General features: G+C 43.3%; 1 protein-coding gene across 3 annotated transcripts in view; it reads left to right on the forward strand.

Moving 5' to 3' along the window:
• Cep120 (centrosomal protein 120) overlaps positions 1–22707 on the forward strand; it is a 57925-nt gene that overhangs the window by 24493 nt on the left and 10725 nt on the right. For 2 of the 3 annotated variants that reach the window (XM_004669191.2, XM_045130962.1), the window contains exons 10-17: positions 3054–3203; positions 4438–4620; positions 6058–6154; positions 6245–6397; positions 7709–7798; positions 10199–10291; positions 11503–11664; positions 14982–15104. In XM_004669191.2, coding sequence (XP_004669248.1) covers positions 3054–3203; positions 4438–4620; positions 6058–6154; positions 6245–6397; positions 7709–7798; positions 10199–10291; positions 11503–11664; positions 14982–15104 — 1051 coding nt within the window. The remainder of the gene's footprint in view (positions 1–3053; positions 3204–4437; positions 4621–6057; positions 6155–6244; positions 6398–7708; positions 7799–10198; positions 10292–11502; positions 11665–14981; positions 15105–22707) is intronic. The other variant, XM_045130963.1, reaches the window with a different exon arrangement.

The following is a 22707-nucleotide window of genomic DNA, read 5'->3' on the forward strand; positions in this document are numbered from 1 at the left end:
TTTAACTTTCCATGATCGTGACTTCCTTTGGAGCATGCGTTCACGTTGCTCCCTGATTCCAAGTTGTTAATCCTTTTGTAATCTTGGCGCGCTGTTTCTAGAAGTCTTACCAGCTTGCTGCCTGCTGTGATTTGTGTCATGCCTGCCCTCAGCTGCCTACATAAACCCACAGCTATATCTGAGTTTTCAGCTATGTGATTCCTTCTCAAGTGATTTTTAAATCCTCCGCACTTGTAGATTAATATTGAACAAATCCAAGATCCAGCCCTGGTTATGGCTGTGAATTCTTTGGATGAAAGTCTTTCTATGTCTGTTTACGTTCTTTATTTGACAAGTTAAATGCTGACAGTTACTACTAAATTTTGTAAAAAATATTTTACTTATTATTTTGAGAGAGAGAGAGAGAGAGAGAGAATGGGCACACCAGGGCCTTCAGCTTACATGCACTTTAGGTGCATATGCTTTGTGCATCTGGCTTTATGTGGGTATTGAACTTAGGTCCTTTAGTTTTGCAGGCAAGCATTTAAAACACTAAGCCATCTCTCTAGCTGCAACTAAAAAGTTTTATTTAGAAATTCAAGATGGGAAAACTATTTTTCTTTCCTGAGCTTTTCTCAAAGACATTTTCCTATTTCAGGAAATAGAATTATTATTCTTCAGGCTATTTTTTTTTTGTCTTTTCTTCCCCTTTACATCTTTATCTAAAGATATCTCTTCTGTGGCTACAGAATATTTAATCATAGTACACCCCAAGAGGATGTTGGCGTTGATCATGGAATAAGGCACAACCTAAAATCAGATATGTGACAGAGACGCAAACATCTCACTTAAGAAAGCATGTCTTGCGTCTTCTCATCAGGACCACTTTGTTTAGTCATTAAGTGCCCGCATTTCGCCATCTAGACAGGTCAGCCTAGTGGAAATGGCAGGTTGGTAAAGTCAGCAAAGGCAGGAAGCTGTAATTCACTTGACAAAGCAAGAGGGAAACAGTACCCCAAGTTGACTATCATGGCCTTTCCAGTGCTCTGCCCAGAATTACTCGATGCTGGTTTGGTATTCGATTCATCAGTCCAGGGAACTTTCTAGAGTGCTGGTCTTTCAGCTTGTTTTCCATGTGGCAAAGTTTATGTTATGCTCTGCCTTCGTATGACCTTGTAGTTTTCAACTGTGTGGTGATTTTTGAAATAAGAATAGTGTTTGGAAGTAAAACAAAAGTTCATCCGAATCTGCTTTTCTTTTTACCACTCCATACTGTAGTGGGGTGTTGGGGTTCTGTGAGGTAACAAGCTTCAGTGGATGAATAATTATTGGGTGAACATGCAGGGTGTATCTTTTGCAGCAAAAGCAGTTTTTATTAGTAGAACTTAAATTTTAGCTATGTATATGAACAACAAGATATAAGATGATTGTAATGTCTTTATGTTAAAGCTCATGTTGCTTTTGTGTCTGCCTTTACATGGGTGCTGAGGAACTGGGCTAGAAGGCTTTGCAAACAATCACATTTAACCACTGAGCCATCTTCCCAATCCTATTCCTACTATTTTTATCTTAAATATCTTGAAATTTACAGTAAATTCAGAAACATTAAGGTATTCTTACATTTAATCTCATGTTATTTTAATATTATTTATTTGACAGAAAAAGAGGAAGAGAAAGGGAAAAAGAGTGATGGAGTGGGTATGCAAGGGCCTCCAGCCACTGCAAACAAACTCCAGACGCGTGCGCCCCCTTGTGCATCTGGCTAACGTGGGTCCTGGGGAATCGAACCTGGGCCCTTTGGCTTTTCAGGCAAACACCTTAGCTGCTAAGCCATCCCTGCAGTCCTCATGTTTTTTTTTTTTTAAATGATAAAGACATAGTGTTATGCCACTTGTTGATTTATCCATAGTACGTTTGAATTTTGATTCTCTGTTCAAAAACATATTACTATAAATGCATTCTTTTGGCATTGACTAAAAGCTTTTAAGTCCATAATCTGTGAGGACGTAACTGCATAAAGCATTTCATGAGTGCACACGACCTGCAGGAATGGTCTGTTTACTCCTGGGCTTGCAAAGATAAGAAAGGATGAGCACTTGGGGGGCTGTGGAGATTGCTAAGTGGTTAAAGACACTTGCTTACAAAACCTGCTTACCCGGGTTCAATCCCCAGCACCCATGAGAAGCTGAATGCACAATCGGTCAGGCATCTTTGGCCCCAGTGCACTTCCAGCAGTGGGAAGCAGAGCCAGTAGACTCCACACTTCCTGCGCCAGCAAGGTTGGCGTTCCTCTGCAGCCCAGCATTCAGTTGCAATGGCAAGAGGCCTGTCTCAGAGAAGGCCAAGCACAGGCATGTTGACATCGTCCTTTGACCTCCACGTCTGTGCCATGGCACATGTGTACCCCCCAGAACAAATGAATGAATTTAAAAACTTAACTAGTGAATGCACATTCTTAAGGAACTCTTCAAGAAATGGCAGCATAGTAGTTCTACCAGGTTTTTTTTTTTTTTTTCTTTTTTAAGAAAATACTTTATTTCCATGTGCATGTTTGCACACAGGCACAAGTGTGTGTGTGTGTCAGGGTCTCTTTCTGCCGCAAATGAATGCCAGATGCTTGTAGTTTACCACTTTTTATACCTGGCTTAAGTGGGTGCTGGGGAATCAAACCCTAATTACATGACTTTGTCTGCAAGCACCTTTAACTGATGGGCCATCTCCCCATCTTTGTGCCACCATTTTTATCTTAAAAATTCTATTTGTGGGCAAGAGAGACAGCTTAGTGGTTAAGCTCTCCCTGTGAAGCCTAAGGACCCCGGTTCGAGGCTCGGTTCCCCAGGTCCCACGTTAGCCAGATGCACAAGGGGGCGCACGCATCTGGAGTTCGTTTGCAGAGGCTGGAGGCCCTGGCATGCCCATTTTTTCTCTCTCTATCTGCCTCTTTCTCTCTGTCTGTTGCTCTCAAACAAATAAATAAAAAATAAACAAAAAAAAATCTATTTGATTGTAATATGAACACTTAGAATCCAGACGTAAGTCCACCTTAACCTATATCACATATTCTTCAATTCTAGGTACTCATATCCATTCTTTGGAAGTGCGGCTCCTATTATGACTAACCCTCCCGTAGAAGTTCGGAAGAACATGGAGGTTTTTCTTCCTCAGTCTTACTGTGCATTTGATTTTGCAACTATGCCTCATCAGTTGCAGGACACCTTCTTCCGGTAATGTGTGGACGTGTGTGTAAAATGACTCTTAAAGATATGTAGCATTGTTAACAGGACACAAGTGTATAGGTGTGAACCTATAGCATTTATGCACTTGAGAATCACACATTGACAGATGTCAGCAGCATTTGTACCTCTACTATAGAGCTTTATGGTGTTTTTTAAAAAATTAATTTTTTATTTATTTGAGAGAGAGAGAGGCATATGAGAGAGAGAATATGGGCACATCAAGGCCCTCCAGCCATTGCAAACGAACTCCAGACTCATGCGCACCCTTGTGCGTCTGGCTTACATGGGACCTGGGGAATTGAGCCTGGGTCTTTAGGCTTTGCAGGCAAATGCCTTAACTGCTAAAGCCTTCCCTCCAGCACCCCCCCTATTTTTTTTGGCTTTTCGAGGTAGGGTCTCCCTGTAGCTCAGGCTGACCTGGAATTCATTATGGAGTCTCAGGGTGCCCTCAAACTCATGGCAATCCTCCCACCTCTGCCTCCCAAGTGCTGGGATTAAAGGCGTGAGCCACGACTCCTGGCTCTTTTTTTTTTTTTTTTTTTTTAATAAATGTTCTTTTCTGATGCTCATGTCTTACTTGTATGAGTTTAGACATTCACGGTTGTTAGTCAGCCTGTGATTGATGAAGGTGCTTAGAAAAGCGGTTATGACATTTCCTCATATACAGAAATCAGCGAAATAGTTTTGATTATCACGTTCACAGAAGGAGTGTTATATTATTTTCTTGTACATTTTCATTTATGAACTACAAGTAGTGATCTACATATAGAAGATTTCAAGAAAAAAATGTATCTGCAAAGGGCTGCAAAGGGATATTTTTATTTTATTTTATTTTATTTTAATTTTTTGGGGGGGATATTTTTTATAATCATGGAATTAAAAAAGAAAAAGAAATTGAAAAAAAAGAAAAAAAAAGAAAAATTGTATCTGTCTTCTCAGAGTATCATAATTCACATTTATTCTTAAAGGAATAGTGAAAGTTAGCTACAAATTTTCTCATGACTTTTGAGCATAATGTGTTTTTTCTTTATTGCTTAGCAATATAGAATATATAATAGTGTTTCATATTTGTTAACTGTGGAATTGAGCCTGTAATCATTGTATTAATTGAATTTTTAGGAAACAAAACATTGACTACATGAAAGGCATTCACAGATTTTAATTTGGAAAATCCTTTCATTCAGAACTAATAGGTATGAGCACATGTTTTTGTCTTCTGTAGGATTCCATTGCTGGTTGAGTTATGGCACAAGGATAAAATGAGTAAGGACTTACTCCTGGGGATTGCAAGAATCCAGCTTTCTAACATCCTGTCTTCAGAGAAAACACGGTTCTTAGGCTCCAGTGGTGAACAGTGTTGGCGTCAGACCTTGAGTGAGAGAGTGCCTGTTACATCAGCACAGGGGTAATGGACTCCACAGCCTCATCTCCCTCTGCCGCCCGCTTGTCGAATGATCCTGGCTAGCAAGCCACAACTTACACTGCACGTCTTCTTTTAGCTTGTCATTTTTCTTTGACCTGGCTTGCTGGCATCTATATTCCGGATTGATTGTTAGCTTTCCAGTAAGCCTTTCTACTTCACAAAAGAAAACAAAGTTTTCTGGCTGTAATAACATAATTTTTATTCAGATTACTAAGTATACCTCCTGTTTTTAACATGGCACTGCTAAAATTAAGAATCTGCTGTTTGTTGTTGCTTTTGCTTTTACTGCTTTATTTGTATCGCTAGCAGTGTGCCCCTTTACATGTTAGCCGGGTGTTTATGTTATTTTTGACTGAAAATGCAGTGCCTGCTCCACTTGAAGAATGAAGTCTGAGAATGCAGTAGGGCAGCATTTAGAGACAGTGTTTACAGTGGACTGCTGAGGACTGGGATGCATGTAGCTCAGGCGCCGCTTTGTGCCTCTGGATTTACATGGCTGCTAGAGAATTTGAACCTGGGTCGTTAGGCTTTGCAGACAAGCACTGTAACCACTGAGCCATCTCTCCAGCCCTTAAAGTTTTTTTTTTTTTTTAAGGGCTGAATTTGATTTAGATAAAACTATGGTTTTTGATTGCCAAGATTTTATTTATTTTCCTTGGATATTTTGTCTTGTTTTTAGTATCTATTGCATGAAGTTCTGTGGTACAGAGATGCTAATTATGGCAAAGTTATATAATTATCCTGTTGTAGGAATCATCACATGCCAATGCTTACATATGATTTACATGTGTATTCATCCTGGAAAGAGTACGTAAAGAATTCAAGTTAATTTGCATCATCAAGTGGAGGGATGTTGTCACGAACGTTTTGCCGCATGAATTCGTGAGTGTGTTTTAGAGGTAGTGAGAACCACATTTGTGGCTGGGGGATACCTCAGTAGAGGAGCTCCTGTCCAGCATGTGCTTCGGGCGTGCTCCCTAGCACCTCAGAACAGCAGAGAGCAAACCAGCTTAGGACTGTGGTGTGGAGCACGTGTCCCCACGCGCAGGACAGGAGCAGCGCCGCCGCTCTGCACGCTCGTGTGACATGCTGAGCAAGCCAGAGTCAGCACACTGTCCATGTGCGCGGATTTTAGCTTCACCCTTTTGACTTCTTGATTTTTCAAAACAAATGCAGTGCTTAGGTAATTTTGTAGTAACTGGTTATTCACATAGCGGGTTGTTTGTGTTGCTCAAGTAAATCATGCGTATAGAAGTTCTTGAAGCTTGTAAGCGGCCAGTTTCAGTACCAAGAGTACACTGTACAAGAAACATGCTTTCTTTTTCCTCCACTCTGCAGCACTGGGGAAGTACAAGAGAAAATAAAATAAAAACACAAAATGCTTCTGTGACCTTAAGACAATTCTTATTCCATTTGCAGGTCAAATAACAGAATAATGGATCTTTCTTACACAGTGACTCTAGAAGATTATGGACTAATAAAAACGCGTGAGGTTTTTGTTTCCGATTCCTCTCAGGTAAATACGGCTGTGACCAAATTCCTTCAGAGGGATCTAATGTGAGGTGCATGTGGCATGCGTGACAGGTGCCTTTCTCTTACACCTTAGGGCTTACCTGCTCACCAGCAGAAGCCACCTTCTCTTCCCCCGGCACCTTGTCCTTCTGAGGCCCACACCGAGCCCCGAGAAACCTTGGAATACAAAGCTGCACTTGAGCTAGAAATGTGGAAGGAGATGCAGGAAGACCTATTTGAAAATCAGGTTGCTTCTTAAATTTTATTCTAAGAAACTTATTTTTATCTGTCTAGTATATTTTTATTTCCCATAGGAATACTTTTTTTCTGAGAGTAAAAGTAACTGAAATGTGGCCATTTGGCAGATACCATTTAGAAAGATTTCCTAAAATTTGTTCATTGTTGGGACTGGTTAGGTGGCTTAGTGGTTAAGGTGCTTGCCTGCAAAGCCAAAGGACCCTGGTCCGATTCTCCAGGCCCTACATGGTGAGCCAAGGTGCACAAGGGAGTGCACACGTCTGGAGTTCGTTTGCAGTGACTGGAGGCCCTCGTGTGCCCATTCTATTTGTCTCTATCTGGCTCTTTCTCAAATAAGTAAGTAAGTAAGTAAAAAAAGATGTTTTTTGCCAGCTGTGGTGGTGTACGCCTTTAATCCCAGCACTTGGGAGGGAGAGGTAGGAGGATTACCATGAGTTCGAGGCCACCCTGAGACTACATAGTGAATTCCAGTTCAGCCTGGGCTACAGTGAAACCCTACTTCAAAAAAGAAAGACAAAAAAAGTTTTTGTTTTTTTTTTTAATTGTTCGTTGTTGTTGGGCAAGATTAATAATGTTTGAAATCTCAGGTTCTTATTTGTGTAGAAAGTTAGAGAACAGAACTCACTGTTGGCTCTTTTGTTTCCTGAATTATATTCATGTGCATTACTTGCTTCAAGCCAGGCTTCATGCTTTGTTGTTGGCTTTGTTTGTTATGTCATGTAGTCCAGTCTGGTCCTGGTCCACTCTGAACTCATCCTCTTGTTTCTGCCTCCGAAGCGCTACAATTACATGTCTACGCCCAGCTCAAACACCCAATGTTTTCTGGTTTCTTTTAATATTTTTATTATTTGTAAATAGAGAGTTGGCAGGGTTGGGGGATGAGAACTGGTGAGCCAAGGCCTCTAGCTACTACAGACAAACTCCAGCGCCATGTTCCACTTTGTGCATCTGGCTTTACATGGGTGCTGGGAATTGAACCTGTGTTGTCAGGTTTTGCAGGCAAGTGCCTTAACTGCTAAGCCATCACTCCAGCCCTGGTTTGTTTTTGAGTCAGAGTCTTACTCTGCTCCAGGCTGGCCTGGGATCATTCTGTAGCTCAAGCTGGCCTTGAACTTGTGGTGATGCTCCTAGCTTGCTCAGCCTCCTATAAAGGCTTGAACCACAACATTTGGTTCCTTTTTCTTTTTATGAATAAAATATATTGCCTTAAAAATGGGTGTTCAGTATTAGTTTCCTAGCTAAAAACATTGTTCTTATTTAAAATATGTGGAGTTGTGACTTCTTCATCTTCCTTTTATAGCTGAAGCAGAAAGAACTGGCTCATATGCAGGCTCTTGCAGAGGAGTGGAAGAAACGGGACCGAGAACGAGAGTCGCTAGTGAAGAAAAAGGTAAGAGACCTGCCTCAGGTCTGTGGGTGGGAGAAAGGCCAGTGATGTCTTGTATCTATACTAAAGTCAGTCTTTGGAGAAAAAGAACCTTAGCTGGTCTGCATCAGCATGGACATGATGAGTAGATGGGCTAGGATAAGAGGCTTTTCCCATCAAATACTTTGTGTTTGTTGGTTTCTGAAATATGAAATTGTACTACCCATCAAAGTTACATAAAATTTAAAGTGAATACTCTAGAATAAAAAGACCGCCTTTTATGAAAAAAAAACACATTTTGAAATCAATCTATCTATCTTATCTATCTATGAATTACACTATAACCTATAAGTTAATAAAATGTCTCAAAACTCTTGAGCTATTTTTAAGAATCAAATCATCATGGGATATATTTTATAATCATGGAAAATGTTAATAAAAATTAAAAAAATAAAAAAATAAAAAATAAAAAAAAGAATCAAATCATGAAATAAATTACAACTCTGAAAATAGTAACACCTCACCAGAAAACAAAAGTTCAGTATTTACCTATTTATACTTAAATAAGTAAATAAAACAATGAGGCACAGCACGTGGGACCTGGAGATTCAAAACTGTTCTAAGGTTTTGCAGGCAAGAACCTTAACCGCTCAGCCATCTCTCCAGCACTAACATCTCCATTCTTAAGAAATGTTTGTATAACTAACAGTCCTCACATGTGTTTAAACTTTTTACTAGTTTTATTATTTGATGTGTTTTATATTAAGTGATACTTACAGAACTCATGTATATTAATTGCATGTAAGAAAGAATAGATAATATTTTGATGTGTGAAGTTTAAGACAAGGTAAGTTTAATTTTGAACCACATCTTCCCATGCTATTGAGTTTTTCCAGAGTTACTGAATGAAATTAAAAATAAAATAGGTTGTGGTAGCTACCTGATAGCAAGTTGGGCTATTCATCTGAATTCATCATGTCTGAAGGATGGATTTGGATTTGCTGTTTCTTTCAACCTCAGTGCATTTTCATTTGTTTTCCAGGGCCCTCTTTTAAAAGGATGTTTTAACTAGAATGTGTTAATGTGTGTGACTGATCTTAAAAAAAAAAAATACTTAGGAGCCATTGTAAAATCGAGTAAGTAGGGAGAAAACAAGTAGATTTTCCTCAGTGGGATGAGGTCTTCTTGAGCCAGTTTCTTTGAGAGTTTCTGTGTGGTGTTCTTATGTATGCAGGGTTTGGCCCTATTGTTATTTCCATTTTTTCAGTTAAAAGTTTTGGAAACACATGTATAACTTCAGTATTTTGGTAGCTTACCTGCAGATGCATATGCCCAGCTGGTTACTTATAGTCTTATGTAGGCTTATGTCTGCCTTGGACATGGTTGCCTTTTAGACAGCTAAAGGTAACTGTCATGCCTCTTCAGTGTTGTTTTTTTTTTAATTTTTTTTGGTTTATTTTTATTTATTTATTTGAAAGCGACAGACAGAGAAAGAGAGAGAGAGAATGGGCATGCCCGGGCCTCCAGCCACTGCAAACGAACTCCAGATGCGTGCACCCCCTTGTGCACCTGGCTAACATGAGTTCTAGGGAGTCGAGTCTCTAACTGGGTCCTTAGGCTTCACAGGCAAGCAAGCGCTCAACTGCTAAGCCAATTCTCCAGCCCTCTTCAGTGTTTTTTAGATACGATCATAGAAATGCAAAGGAAAAGCAAAACTGGGTTGGAGAGATGGCTTAGTGGTTAAGACACTTACCTGTGAAGCCAGAGGACCCCTGTTCGATTCCTCAGGACCCACATAAGGCAGATACACAAGGTGGCGCACGCTTCTGGAGTTTGTTTGCTGTGGCTAAAGGCCCTGGTGCTCGCTTGCACACTCTTTCTCTCTCTGCCTGTCTCTCAACTAAATAAATATATATATTTTTTAATTAAGAAAGTACAGCCTAGAGTTCTGCACTCTAAATAGGCTGAGCAGGTAGCTTCTATTCTCAGTAGGGCTCCTATACTTCACGACAGACTTTAAGTATAAAGAAATTGGGGTACTAGTCTAGGGAACTCAGTTACTACAATATAACTAAGAAGATGTATAGAACTGACTTGTAACTGACTAGCTGATTTAGCAACTGTATTAGTTCCAGGAGAAGAGAATGTATGACTTACTGTCAGGAGCCAGGTTTTGACGAAGCCCAAGCTTTTACTGGTGCTCCCATTGCTGGGTTGTGGGATGGGCTTCCTGGGAGAGGAGTGCCGCCAGAGATGTCCAGCAGAAGCAGGAGTGTCCCCTCCCTGGAGGACAGTAGGAGAAACTTCTGCTTTGAGTTGGTGCATGTCACTTGTCTCTCCTGCTCTCGGGTCCTGTGACACTGAAGTGGTGTGCGTTGTTGAAGTTGTGGGGAAGTGGAGACAGCATTCTTCTGCTTCTTTCAGGTGGCTGAGTACAGTATTCTGGAAGGAAAACTTGAGCGCGCCCTTAGTGAGCTAGAGAGCCGCGAGCAGCAGCTGGCCGGCGCGGAGCTAGAGGTACGTCCCTGCCTCACAGCCCTTGCGCCTGGCTAGGTAAAGCATATTCCATATGTTAAGATTGTTGGAATTAGTGAAAAAATGTTTGCTGTTTGACTAGTTAATCATTAGCTGGTTTGGGTCATTTCTACAGTAGTAGTTTTTTTGTTTTGTTTTGTTTTTTGTTAACTTTTTCAAAGTTTTGTGGAAGGAATGTATAATGTCACTGCTGAAGGAAAGAGCAGTTGTAACCTAAGTTCAGGGGCACATAACCCTGATTGGTTTTCAGAGGATAAGGAATTTCCTTCTGTCTGCTCATTAAAGTTTAGACCCTGACTTCTGTAGTCCCAGCACTCAAAAGGCAGAGGCAGGGGCTTTATGAGTTTGAGGCTAACCTGAGCTACATAATACTTCCAGAATAGTTTGCACTGTGGAGAGATTAGATTACAAAATGCTTTAAAATTCCATTTTAGTGTTGTGTTTAATTAGCATTTTACTAGATCTTAACTAAATTTTGTCCTAAAACGTTAATAAGAATGGATTTTTATAGATAAAATACTTATAGTTTTTCCTACATGGTGTTTATATGTTCCTTCTCTAACCATAAATCCTTTTAAGTTTTTCTCAGCAAATGACCCTGCCATTACCACTAGATTTTCTAAATGATCTAGGTGTCTAAGCTTGACCAAGTATGACACATGTTCTAAATGCATAGGGAGAGAATTAGAAGTTTCTACATGACGAAAATAATCCCAGACACAACTGCTTACTAGTGAGGAACCAACCTAACTCAAATAAGAATTTTATTTATTTATTTATTTGATTTTTCAAAGTAGGGTCTCACTCAAGCCCAGGCTGACCTGGAATTCACTATGGAGTCTCAGAGTAGCCTCAAACCCATGGCGATCCTCCCACCTCTGCCTCCCAAGTGCTGGGATTAAAGGCGAGCGCCACCACACTCGGCTTCAAATGAGAATTTTAAGTGGTTGGGTTCTTTTAAACTTAATGTATCCAAGTTGCACAGGGCCTTTTTTTCCCTGTGTATTTATGTATTAGCATTAAGTGATTGCAAAATGTCTATGCACTCTTATCTTATGTAAATAGTAACTCTCTAATAACTAAATGGGCTGCGAGAATAAATTTGTAAGTGTTTAGAAAATTGGACAGGATGTATGGGTAGTAGACTGTTCAGCAGTATAAGCCAGCCTCTTCCAATATGCTTTTGTTTTAAGCTTCAAAGAGAGAAGAAAGAATTGCAATCAGAGCGCGAAAGGAACCGGCATGAGGCGCAGGACTGCATCCGCAGGGCCCGGGAGGACTGTGGTCACCAGGTGGAGCTGGAAAGGCTCAAGACGAAGCAGCTGGAAGAGGAGAAGCGCCGGCTGCAGCAGCAGGTCAGTGCCTGTGCACGCCTACGTTTGCCTGCGCTCTCGACATGGCCACCCGGATGAGCAAGCTGTCGTTAACCATGTGCCATGTACTGAAGTTTAAGCTGGCTTGAAGTTGGCCTATGGTGCTGTGACTTTCTTGCCCTTATTACTGTGAAGCTGTACTGTATTTCAAATGGCATTCAATGGACAAGCCTTTTTCTGATAATTTCCTCCTTGTCAGCATAGATATTCTTGTAGCATTGGACTAAATTCAGTTAAGAATCAAATTTCCTGGGGTGGAAAGAATGCTCTGCAGTTAAGGAGCTTGCCTGCAGTTCCCCAGTGCTCACGTAAAGGTAGATGCACTAAGTGGCGCATGCCAACTAGAGGCCCTGGCCCGCCCTCCTCTCCTGCTTATAAATAAATGAAATATTTCAAAAAATACAAAATTTCCTAAGAGAATTGTCTGTGCCCCTCTCCATGTCATCATCTCATGTCCCTTCTTATCTCATCCCAGTCTGCTTTTCTTTTCTATTTATTTAATTAATTCAGTTTTATTGGCAGCTTCCATAATTGTAGACAGTAACCCATGGTAACTCGCTCCCCCCGTTTCCCCTAAGTCACGTGAGTATACTGAGCCCTCTTCATCCCTCAGCCGTTAGCCTGTACCAGTCCTCAGATGTATGATCCTCTTTCCAGCTGGCCGCCACCGCGCCTGGTCTCTGCTGCCTTTCCTGCTGTGTGCAGCCTCATCTTTCTTTGTTCAGCCATTGACCGTTGGACTCCTCCAAACTCAGCACTTAGTTTTACTCTTCCATCTGTATGTCCAAGGCCTCCTCTTTGCACTCAGCTAGTGTTTCAGATGTGTTTTGGTTTGCTTACTTGGCTGTCTTACAGGCATTTTAAACTTCTCACGCACACTGCCTCTCTCCTGGCGAGCGTTGTTATTGTAGCAGTAGGCCCATCTGACCTTGTTCTATAGCCAGAGGCTTTTGAACTTTGGGGACCATGACACCATCTTCTTCAGCCTTAGTGTGTTCTTCCCACTGGTAGTCGTGGTCAGCATCCTCAGCTCCCCCCCCCCCCCCCCCCGCCCCCGGCCTCTGCATGGTTTGTGTCCAGTCTGTTCCTCTAACATCGTCTCCCACTCTTTCACCCCTGCTGGGTACATGCCTTACACACTGGTCTTACGTCAGGACTCAGCCCCACCAGGCTTGCTTTCCCTGCACGATCTCACTGTGTTCTCTTCTCTGGACCCTGTATTGTTACTCCTCTAACTAGCTTCCAGGGAAGGAAAGCATCACTGACTGCAAACAACATACCTTTCAATTCCAGGCCCAATTCTTACTGAAAGTTCTCTGGGAAAACTCTTTCTTATTTTTTTTTCTCATGTATCAGTTTGTATTTTCATGATAGTGGTGGTCTCATCAGCATCAGGTCGTGGCTTTGGTTCTTTGGTCTGTGTCTAGATCCCACCCTAGCTGTCAGCAATGATAGGGACTCAAGAAATGTCTGCAAAACAATGAAAAATAATCAGGCTGTTAACATTAAGCCTACCTGTCTTGAAAAATCTTAGTGCAAATTAGGTATTATGAATGCCTTCAAAGTCAGTGTGCTCTGCCATGAAGAATAGCTCACAGAGCAGCTCAGAGCCACTTACAGCCATATGATTTCCATGGTTGCGTATGTGAACTTGATTGTAACTGTGAGGTTCTCATTTGAGATACAAAACACTTCTGAAAGTGGGAAGGTGTCTTGGAATTACCCAATATGCTTCTTTCTCTTCATTCAGTTCTCAAGAAGACTTAACCATTTGGAACAAAGGCTCTAAAGATAGGCGAGAATCACAAGGACAGTTAGAATCGGCACATTCACCCCCTGTCATGAGTGGTATTATTAACACACTTTTGTGGGGAGAGTTTTGGTTCAGAAGAATTGGTATTTTGGAATAATGACCCAAGGTACATTGCTGTTCTAAAGCCAGGAGAGAAACAGGTGAAGTTTCCAGGATGCTCAGGTAGCTGAGTCCTTAGGAGAGCACACATCACATTTTATGTACAGAGGACTGCAGTAGGCCACGCTGACTTGTTGTCTGTAGTATATATACGAAATTCTAACTAGACAGGTAGGAGAGGCAGTTACACTCAGTTAGTGAGACCTGAGGAAAATAAAGTGTCTCTGCTCAAGTAGATAAAAGCACACACTAAACTAGAGTTACTGTAGTTCGTGGGCTGCTCAGCAAAGGAAAAGAATCCGCCGCACCTTAATTCTTTGTACTGTGCGGCCGGATTAGAATATGTCTGCATGGAGAAGAAGGTGCCAAATGTAATGTGTATGTGAAGTTTATTCTGCTTATTGCTTTAAAAGTGGGAGAAGTACTTGAGAACAGTTTCTCTTCAGTTTTGGATATTGAAAGAGGAACCTTCGGAGGGAGCAGCTTGTCATCCAAAGACGCTCAACGTGGCTGTTTAGGATTATTTCTGGTGTTGTTTCCTCTGACGCTGTTTGTCACTATTCAGTCCGTTCTTACCTGGCACTTGCTCTGGGTCCCAAGCTGGCTTCACACTAGTGCATCAGCCCTAATTTGTACTGGGATTAAAGGCTTCAACTCGGTTTTTGCCACAATTTTCTCAGTATTTCTAATTTAGTTAAAATTTACATCTTAGGAAAAGAGATACCTGTTTTATCTAATAATGATATCAGTGTATATTTTCAGAAACTGTATTTATAACCCTTGCATGCATTTAATTTAAAGATTTCCAAAGATCATCCAGTTTTGTTGCTGTTTTAAGACAGGGGCTTAGTCTGCAGCTCAGGCTGGCCTGGCACTGGCTATATAAACCAGGTTGGCTTCGGACTAACCGCGATCCTCTTGCCTGTTTCCTGAGTGCTGGGATTGCGGGCGCGCCACTACACCTGCAAGAAAGCGCCGCTGTTGCTCACTCACGGCACGTAGTCAGGGCAGCCTGCGCTCTGCCCTCTCATGGCCCTCCCGTGTTGCACGGTGCCGGGCACGGTGCCTGCAGGAGCCTCTGTCTGACGCGAGAAGGCTGCACTTCTGGGGCTGCCTGTGCTTCTGTCGGCTCACAGCATCTTTGTCGCCCCTTCAGCTATTTAGCTTCTCACTGTTTTTACTTATCAAAAGAAAGCTTTTCTTTTAATCGTTGATTTACTGAAATTTTAAAACCTGAAGTTCTTTTTTCCTCAGTATGTTTTATATATTTTCCCAATATTCTGTAAATATGCTTTAGAATAATAATGACACTATTAAATTGAAGTTTATATTAGAATTTGCATATGATTGTTTTTAAATGACTAAAAGTGCTTCTTTTTAAATACAGCTTAATGATGCCGAAAATAAGTTTAAGATTTTGGAAAAAGAATTTCAACATTTCAAGGATCAGCAAAGCAACAAACCGGAAATACGCCTGCAGTCTGAAATAAATCTTCTCACCTTGGAAAAGGTACCGATGTCAAATTTGGCAACATAACTAGTCTCAGTAACCAGTTTATAAAATCAGTAACTAATATGTCTCTAACGTCATGACATCGTTCTATACTAGGTAGCACATCAGAGAATTCAAGACGTGACAGTTAGTGATTGAATTTGTTGGGTTATATCAGTTAGTTCTTACATTGATAAGAATATTAAGTTGCAAAATTGGCTAATTGTAGACAACTTTGCAGGGATTCCTTAAACCAGTTTCAAAACAGCAGGAACTAGGAGAAGCAAGGCCCAGCCAGTTTTCTTGAGGACGCTCCTGTTAGAGCCGTCGCTGCCCTGTCCCACGGCCTCTGGTCTAGTGTGCCGCGCACAGCTTTGTGCTTTATGGGGCACTGTGGCTGCTCTGTGTGTCACTCTTTCTGGACTTCATGCGCATCCCTTTGTAGCTGAGACCTGTATTGTAGCCTTCATCTAGAAGAAGGAATATCCACTCCGTCTTTCTCCTGTGGTTCAGAGGCTGATCCTGCCTCCCATTTACATTCAGTACTCCCACAAAAGGAATGTAAAGGGTTGGGCATTAAAAACTGAATGATAGGCTGAGGAGATGGCTCAGTGAGTAGGAGCCCTTGCTGTGCAAATGTGAGGCCCGAGAGGCCCTGTGTTCAGATGTAGTACCCATGCAAACAGCAGAGCATGGTCCCGAATGCGGAGAGCGCCAGTCCTGTTGGGGGCAAAGTGGGGAAGAGGAGAGCAGAGAACCTCTGTGGCTTGCTGGTCAGCTCATCTGACTGAACAACAGCTCTGGGTTCATTGTGGGGCTCCTTCAAGGAAACACGGGGGTGAGCGATAGAGGAGGACCCAGTGTTCTCTTCTGGCCTCTGTGCACATAAACGCCATACTATACACACTACACACATGCAAGGGGAAAAAGCATCAAATCTGAAATGTCCAACAGACAGCCTAAGTTTAGCAGCATTACTGAGATCTGTGAGAAGAAGAGGATTATGGGAAGTGTGTCCAGGGAGCTTCTGCAGAGGCATCAAGGCAAGTCTGTCACTGGAGAGAGAGAGCCAGGGTAAATTACACAAAGTATAAGGCGGGGTCACACCATTGTCTTTTCAAGCTGTGACACGGAATTTGAGTTTTGCCTGTAGAGTAACTTGCACATAAAGGTAGCAGCACAAACGCGGAGCGCATCACTTTGGTTTTGGTTCTGGCTGGCTGTCAGCTTGTTTTATGTCTGTGTCCTTAGCACCTTCTGTGTACCTGTAATAATTAAATGTAAAACCCTGACAACAGAACGTAGACATTTCTGAGTCTTAGCTAACATTGCTCTTCTACTTACAAGTGTAAAAAGTAAATAATGGGATACCCCAGGAGGGTTTTAAGTGAAAGACTAATGTGAACTTTACATTTTGGAAAAAAAAAAAATCCCACTAGTTTGTAAGAGATTAAGACTGGTCTCTTTAGCAGAAGACCTATCTATTCAACTGTCTACTCAAAATAGTCATTCATTTGATAAATAAATCCAGTGTATAATAATGTAACATTTTAATTAAAAATAACTTCTCTGGCTAAGGAGATAGCTGAATAGGTAAAGTGCATGCTGCTTAAACACAAGGACCTAAATGTGGATCCCCACCACCCGCATAAAGCTACATGTGGTAGCGTGGGCATCTGACTCCAGCATGACTGTGGCAAGGTGGGCGGGGGAAACGGGAGACTTCCGAAGCTTGTGGGCAGCTGGCTTGGTGTGCACAGTAGGAACCCGACGACGTCCCAACTGGTGGAAGGAGGACTGATTCCGAGCTTGTCCCGTGACCTCCACACGTGCGCTGTGGCACACGCACACCCACACTCTTGTCCCGTGACCTCCACACGTGCGCTGTGGCACACGCACACCCACACTCTTGTCCCGTGACCTCCACACATGCGCTGAGGCACACGCACGCCCACGCTCTTGTCCCGTGACCTCCACACGTGTGCTGTGGCACACGCACGCCCACGCTCTTGTCCCGTGACCTCCACACGTGCGCTGTGGCCCACGCACGCCCACGCTCTTGTCCCGTGACCTCCACACGTGCGCTGTGGCACACGCACGCCCACACTCTTGTCCCGTGACCTCCACACGTGCGCTGTGGCACACGCACACCCACACTCTTGTCCCGTGACCTCCACACATGCGCTGAGGCACACGCACGCCCACGCTCTTGTCCCGTGACCTCCACATGTGCGCTGTGGCACGCGCACGCCCACGCTCTTGTCCCGTGACCTCCACACGTGCGCTGTGGCCCATGCACGCCCACACTCTTGTCCCGTGACCTCCACACATGCGCTGAGGCACACGCATGCCCACGCTCTTGTCCCGTGACCTCCACATGTGCGCTGTGGCACACGCACGCCCACGCTCTTATCCCGTGACCTCCACACGTGCGCTGTGGCCCACGCATGCCCACGCTCTTATCCCGTGACCTCCACACGTGCGCTGTGGCCCACGCATGCCCACACTCTTGTCCCGTGACACCCACACGTGCGCTGTGGCACACGCACGCCCACACTCTTGTCCTGTGACATCCACACGTGCACTGTGGCACACGCACGCCCACGCTCTTGTCCCGTGACCTCCACACGTGCGCTGTGGCACACGCACGCCCACGCTCTTGTCCCGTGACCTCCACACGTGCGCTGTGGCACGCGCACGCCCACACTCTTGTCCCGTGACCTCCACACGTGCGCTGTGGCACGCGCACGCCCACACTCTTGTCCCGTGACCTCCACACGTGCGCTGTGGCACGCGCACGCCCACACTCTTGTCCCGTGACCTCCACACGTGCGCTGTGGCACGCGCACGCCCACACTCTTGTCCCGTGACCTCCACACGTGCGCTGTGGCACGCGCACGCCCACACTCTTGTCCCGTGACCTCCACACGTGCGCTGTGGCACGCGCACGCCCACACTCTTGTCCCGTGACCTCCACACGTGCGCTGTGGCACGCGCACGCCCACACTCTTGTCCCGTGACCTCCACACGTGCGCTGTGGCACGCGCACGCCCACACTCTTGTCCCGTGACCTCCACACGTGCGCTGTGGCACGCGCACACCCACACTCTTGTCCCGTGACCTCCACATGTGTGCTGTGACCTCCACATGTGTGCCTTGGCCTCCACATGTGTGTGTGTGCTGTGGCCTCCACATGTGTGCTGTGGCACACACACATGCATGCCCATACTCTTGTCCTGTGACCTCCACATGTGTGCTCTGGCACACGCACACCCATACTCTGTATAACACATAATTGTTTTAAGGTAAACATTATGGCAGGACTTGGTGTTATCTTTCTGAATGCATCTTCAGTGTCTTTGTGATAAATAGACAGTTGTACTTCTGTCTTCAGTCTTGGAGGTTGTACACAGCATGTGGCCTCTGGAATGTTCTGCTGTATACTGAGCAAAGAATGAGGTATAAGACAGTATCCAAGCATTACTGTGCAAGTAATTAGGACCTCCCGAATCCTTTGAACTGCCCTAGTCAGTAAAAAAGTCAAACTCAAACCCGTCCCCTATGTTGCAGTCAGCTTCTAGTTGCTGGCAGAAAACACCTGATCAAGAGCAGCTTGAGGGAAGGGTTTACTGTGACTTACAAACTCAAGAGGAAGCTCCATGATGTCAGAGGAAAACGTTGGCATGAGCAGACAGTGGACCACACCTCCTGACCAACATCAGATGGACAACAGCACCAGGAGAGTGTGCCAAACACTGCCAAGGGGAAACTAGCTATAACACCCATAAGCCTGCCTCCAGGAGAATCCAGTTCCCAAATTGCCACCGGCTGGGGACCTGGCATTGAGAACCCATAAATTTATGGGGGAAAACCCCTAATCAAACCATCACATTCTGCCACTGGCCCCCATAAACTGGTAAACAATCCATGATATAAAATGCAATAAATCCAGTCCAACTTTAAAAGTCCCCATGGTTTTTATCAATCTCAATGATGTTCAAACATCCCCATAGTCCAAGGTCTTAACTGAACCATAATACCAAGAAGAAAAAAAAAAGAAACCATAATGGTACAGAACAAATACTCACACTGCCAAAGATGACATTGGGCATAGCAAAGAAATATTCAACCAACACAGTATTTAAAATAACAAGGGCAGGGGGCTGGAGAGATGGCTTAGTGGTTAAGCGCTTGCCTGTGAAGCCTAAGGACCCTGGTTCAAGGCTCAATTTCCCAGGACCCACGTTAGCCAGATGCACAAGAGGGTGAACACGTCTGGAATTTGTTTGCAGTGGCTGGAGGCCCTGGTGCGCCCATTCTCTCACTCTCTCTCTCTCCCCCCTCCCTCTTTCTCCCTTTGTCTGTTGCTCTCAAATAATAAACAAATTTTTTTAAAAATAAATAATTCTGTAGCTACTAGTTTGACAACTCTAGCCAGTGATGTTTCCAAGTATGGTGATGAGTCTGGAATTCCAATTCTGCCCCTTCAGCCAGGGTACCGGTGCCAGCAGTGCACCTTGGCAGCCATCCAATAGTCCTGGCATCTCCATTGGGTCTGTACTGCAACCCTCGTTCATCCTCATGGCTCCATTGGGCCTCCATGCAGGTAATCCAACAAGCTTGCTGCACACTGCCCATAGCCATTTCCAAAGTACAAAACCTGTTGCAAATTCAATGACTCTCTCTTTCCTGCATTGGTTATACTCCATAGTACTAGATGGGCTGCTGTTTTGTTAATCCAGTGGGTAATAATAACAGGACACTTCTTCAGCTTTCAGGCCCCTTACCTCAAGAGTCCACATTCTTCCTGATGTTCCAATGCAGACCATCTGGTCCAATCTCAAAGGTTGAAATCTCTCAAACACAATTGCAGCTGAATGGGCAGAAGTTTCAGCCCAAATATTTCATTCCTTTCTATGCCATATCTCTGCTCATAACAGTCCATTTCTATACAGTGCAACCCTGCACAAATTCTCAGTACACGGGCAGAACAGCAAGCCTTTTACACAAACTGCTTTTAGCCCAATCCAGGCAAAGCTTTTTTTTCCCCTTAGAAGCCAAACCTGGATCCATAGTTCTTAACTGCATTTGGGTCTTTTAAAGTCTGACCAAAATGGTCCATCCAGCTGCACTTACAGTATTGCAAGGAGTCTCTTTGGCCGGGATGTCAAATTCTTCCACATTCCTTACTCAGAAATCAACTCCAAAAGGCCAAAAGCCACACGGTCAGGTTTCTAGCGGTAACAGTCCCACTCTTCTGGTACCAACTTTACTGTTGCAGCCAGGTTCACACTGTTGACAGAAAACACCCAACCATAGGCAGTTTTTTTTTTTGGGGGGGGAGGCTTATTTTGGCTTACAGACTCAAGGAGAAGCTCCATGATGGCAGGGGAAAGTGATGACATGACCAGAGAGTGGATATCACCTGGCCAATACCAGATAGACAACAGCAACAGGAGAATGTGCCAAACACTAGCAAGGGGAAACTGGCTATAATACCCTTAAGCCAGCCCCTAACCATATATCTCCTTCAGGAAGTTCCAGTTTCCAAATTGCCACCAGTATATGGGGATCACCTGAATCAAACTACCACACCCTGAAAACTTCATGCATTGTTTATAAGTTTAGTATACTCTACCGCCCGCAACTGGCAGGCTGTCTTCTCCCTGCCCCTCCACCATTCATTCATTCATTCAACTGTGCAGTTTATTGACTCTGTTCCTTACATTTTTGAACAAGCTCTTAATTTCTTCATTTCTAGCCATCTCTTGCTTTTTTTTAACCAATGACCTAATACAATTGGAGTGTTAAGGTACTTTTTTTTGTTCATAAATATGGATTTTTATAGTGTCTACCAGAAATATATGATGTACTCATTACATAAATGCCCCATCAGTTCTTACCAGTATGTTAAGTAGGTATCAAAGTATTTTCATTTTGTTTCAAGGAAATGCCAAGATTAGATACCAAAGTTAAAACAGAAGCCTCATGTTCAGATACGTACTTGTTCACGTCAAATCCACTGTAGAAATGCAAAAACAAATGTTAAATGATTTAAAACTTTTCCTTTGCCAACTACACTGTACTAAAAGGATTTTTAAAAAAATCACTATTAACAGTACCAGAAAAATGGCTAGTGGAACTGCCCCCATATTGGATGTGATGGGCGCTTCCAGCATGTTTAAAGTGCCTAGTGAAACAGGGCCTTGCAGCTTTTTCTTCTAAAAATTCTTTGTAAATCTTTTTGGAGCCAGAAGAGGGCAGAATCTTATCCTAAAACAGCAACAAAGAGGTAAAAGCACAAAAAAACAAGCCTAAGTGGAAAAAGTACCTGCATTAGCTCATCTGTTCTAGTTTTGTCTCTTAGAGAGCAGTTTTCTTCCTTGAGCACTATTCTTTTAAATATAATGCAGTACTTCCATTTTCAACAAGAGGATCTAAAAATAAGGCACTGTTTTACCAAATAAGTCCATAAGTATTGGCTTCTGTTATTACAAGGAGTAAATAATTTGTGTGGAACTGATCAGGTGGCTTAGTGGGTAAGAGTTCTTACTGTGTAAGCATAAGGGCCTGAGTTCAGTCGCCAACACCAGCCAGAGTAGTTGAGTGTGGCTAAGTGAGGTTAGATACAGGAGAACTGCTGAGGCTCGCTGGCCAGCCACAGCTTCCGGTTCAGTGACGACCTCTATCTCAAGGAGGTAATACAGAGAGAAGTGGGAGATGCGACGTTGTTCCCTGGCCTCTGCACCTGCACATACACCAAGCTCCTGAAAGTGAGTCTGTTCAAAGTCCATTAGACACATGTTGAAACCCTACCAGTGAATAAAGTCAGTTATTAAAAACAGAAGTAAACAGTATGTGTGTGTGTTTTAAGTAGAGTCACTGGCCTGAAACTCGTGACATAGCTCAGGCTGACCTTGAACTTGAAGCCGTCCTCCTGTCTCCGTCTCCTCAGTACTGCACTTAAAGTATGAGCTGTCATGCTTGGCTGTGTGATTTTTCTTTTACCTAGGAAATACTTTTCACATAGTTTGAAAATAATTAGAATTAAAAAAATCTATAGAAAGCATGTAAGTTAGTAGGGCATGCAGAGGTTCGATAAATAGCATGTTGGAAGGACATAGGAGCTGGAGAGATGGCTCAGCAATTGAAGGTGCTTACTTGCAAAGCCTGATGGCCTGGGCTCAATTCCCCTGTACCCACACAAACTAGAGGCACAAAGTGGCACATGTATCTGGAGTTAATTTGCAGTGGCAGGAGGCCCTGGCACACCCCCCCCCCCATGCTTGGAAATACAATTAAAACAAAAACATTTTAAAAAGAAAGAATATAGACATTTTCCATCAAGTTAAAATTTATGTAGTATATTTAAGAATATTTTGGTGTCTACTGTGTAACCACTCTTGGAGCACACATTATAACTTGGGAAATACTTAAGGTAGGAGAAAAGAGTGTAAAAGTATATTGTCCTTTTGGGACTTCACTTTGTTTTCCTTTCTGTGTGTGTGTGCAGGCACACATGTGGTCAGGACAGTGCTGGGGCCGTCTTTATCCTTGCACCCATTTGAGGCGGGTTCCTTTTAGCCTTGCTCTGCAGTTTTTGTGTGTTCTTGGGGAGCTT

Source organism: Jaculus jaculus, chromosome 12 (assembly GCF_020740685.1).
Source record: "Jaculus jaculus isolate mJacJac1 chromosome 12, mJacJac1.mat.Y.cur, whole genome shotgun sequence".
In the NCBI taxonomy this organism is placed as follows: domain Eukaryota; kingdom Metazoa; phylum Chordata; class Mammalia; order Rodentia; family Dipodidae; genus Jaculus; species Jaculus jaculus.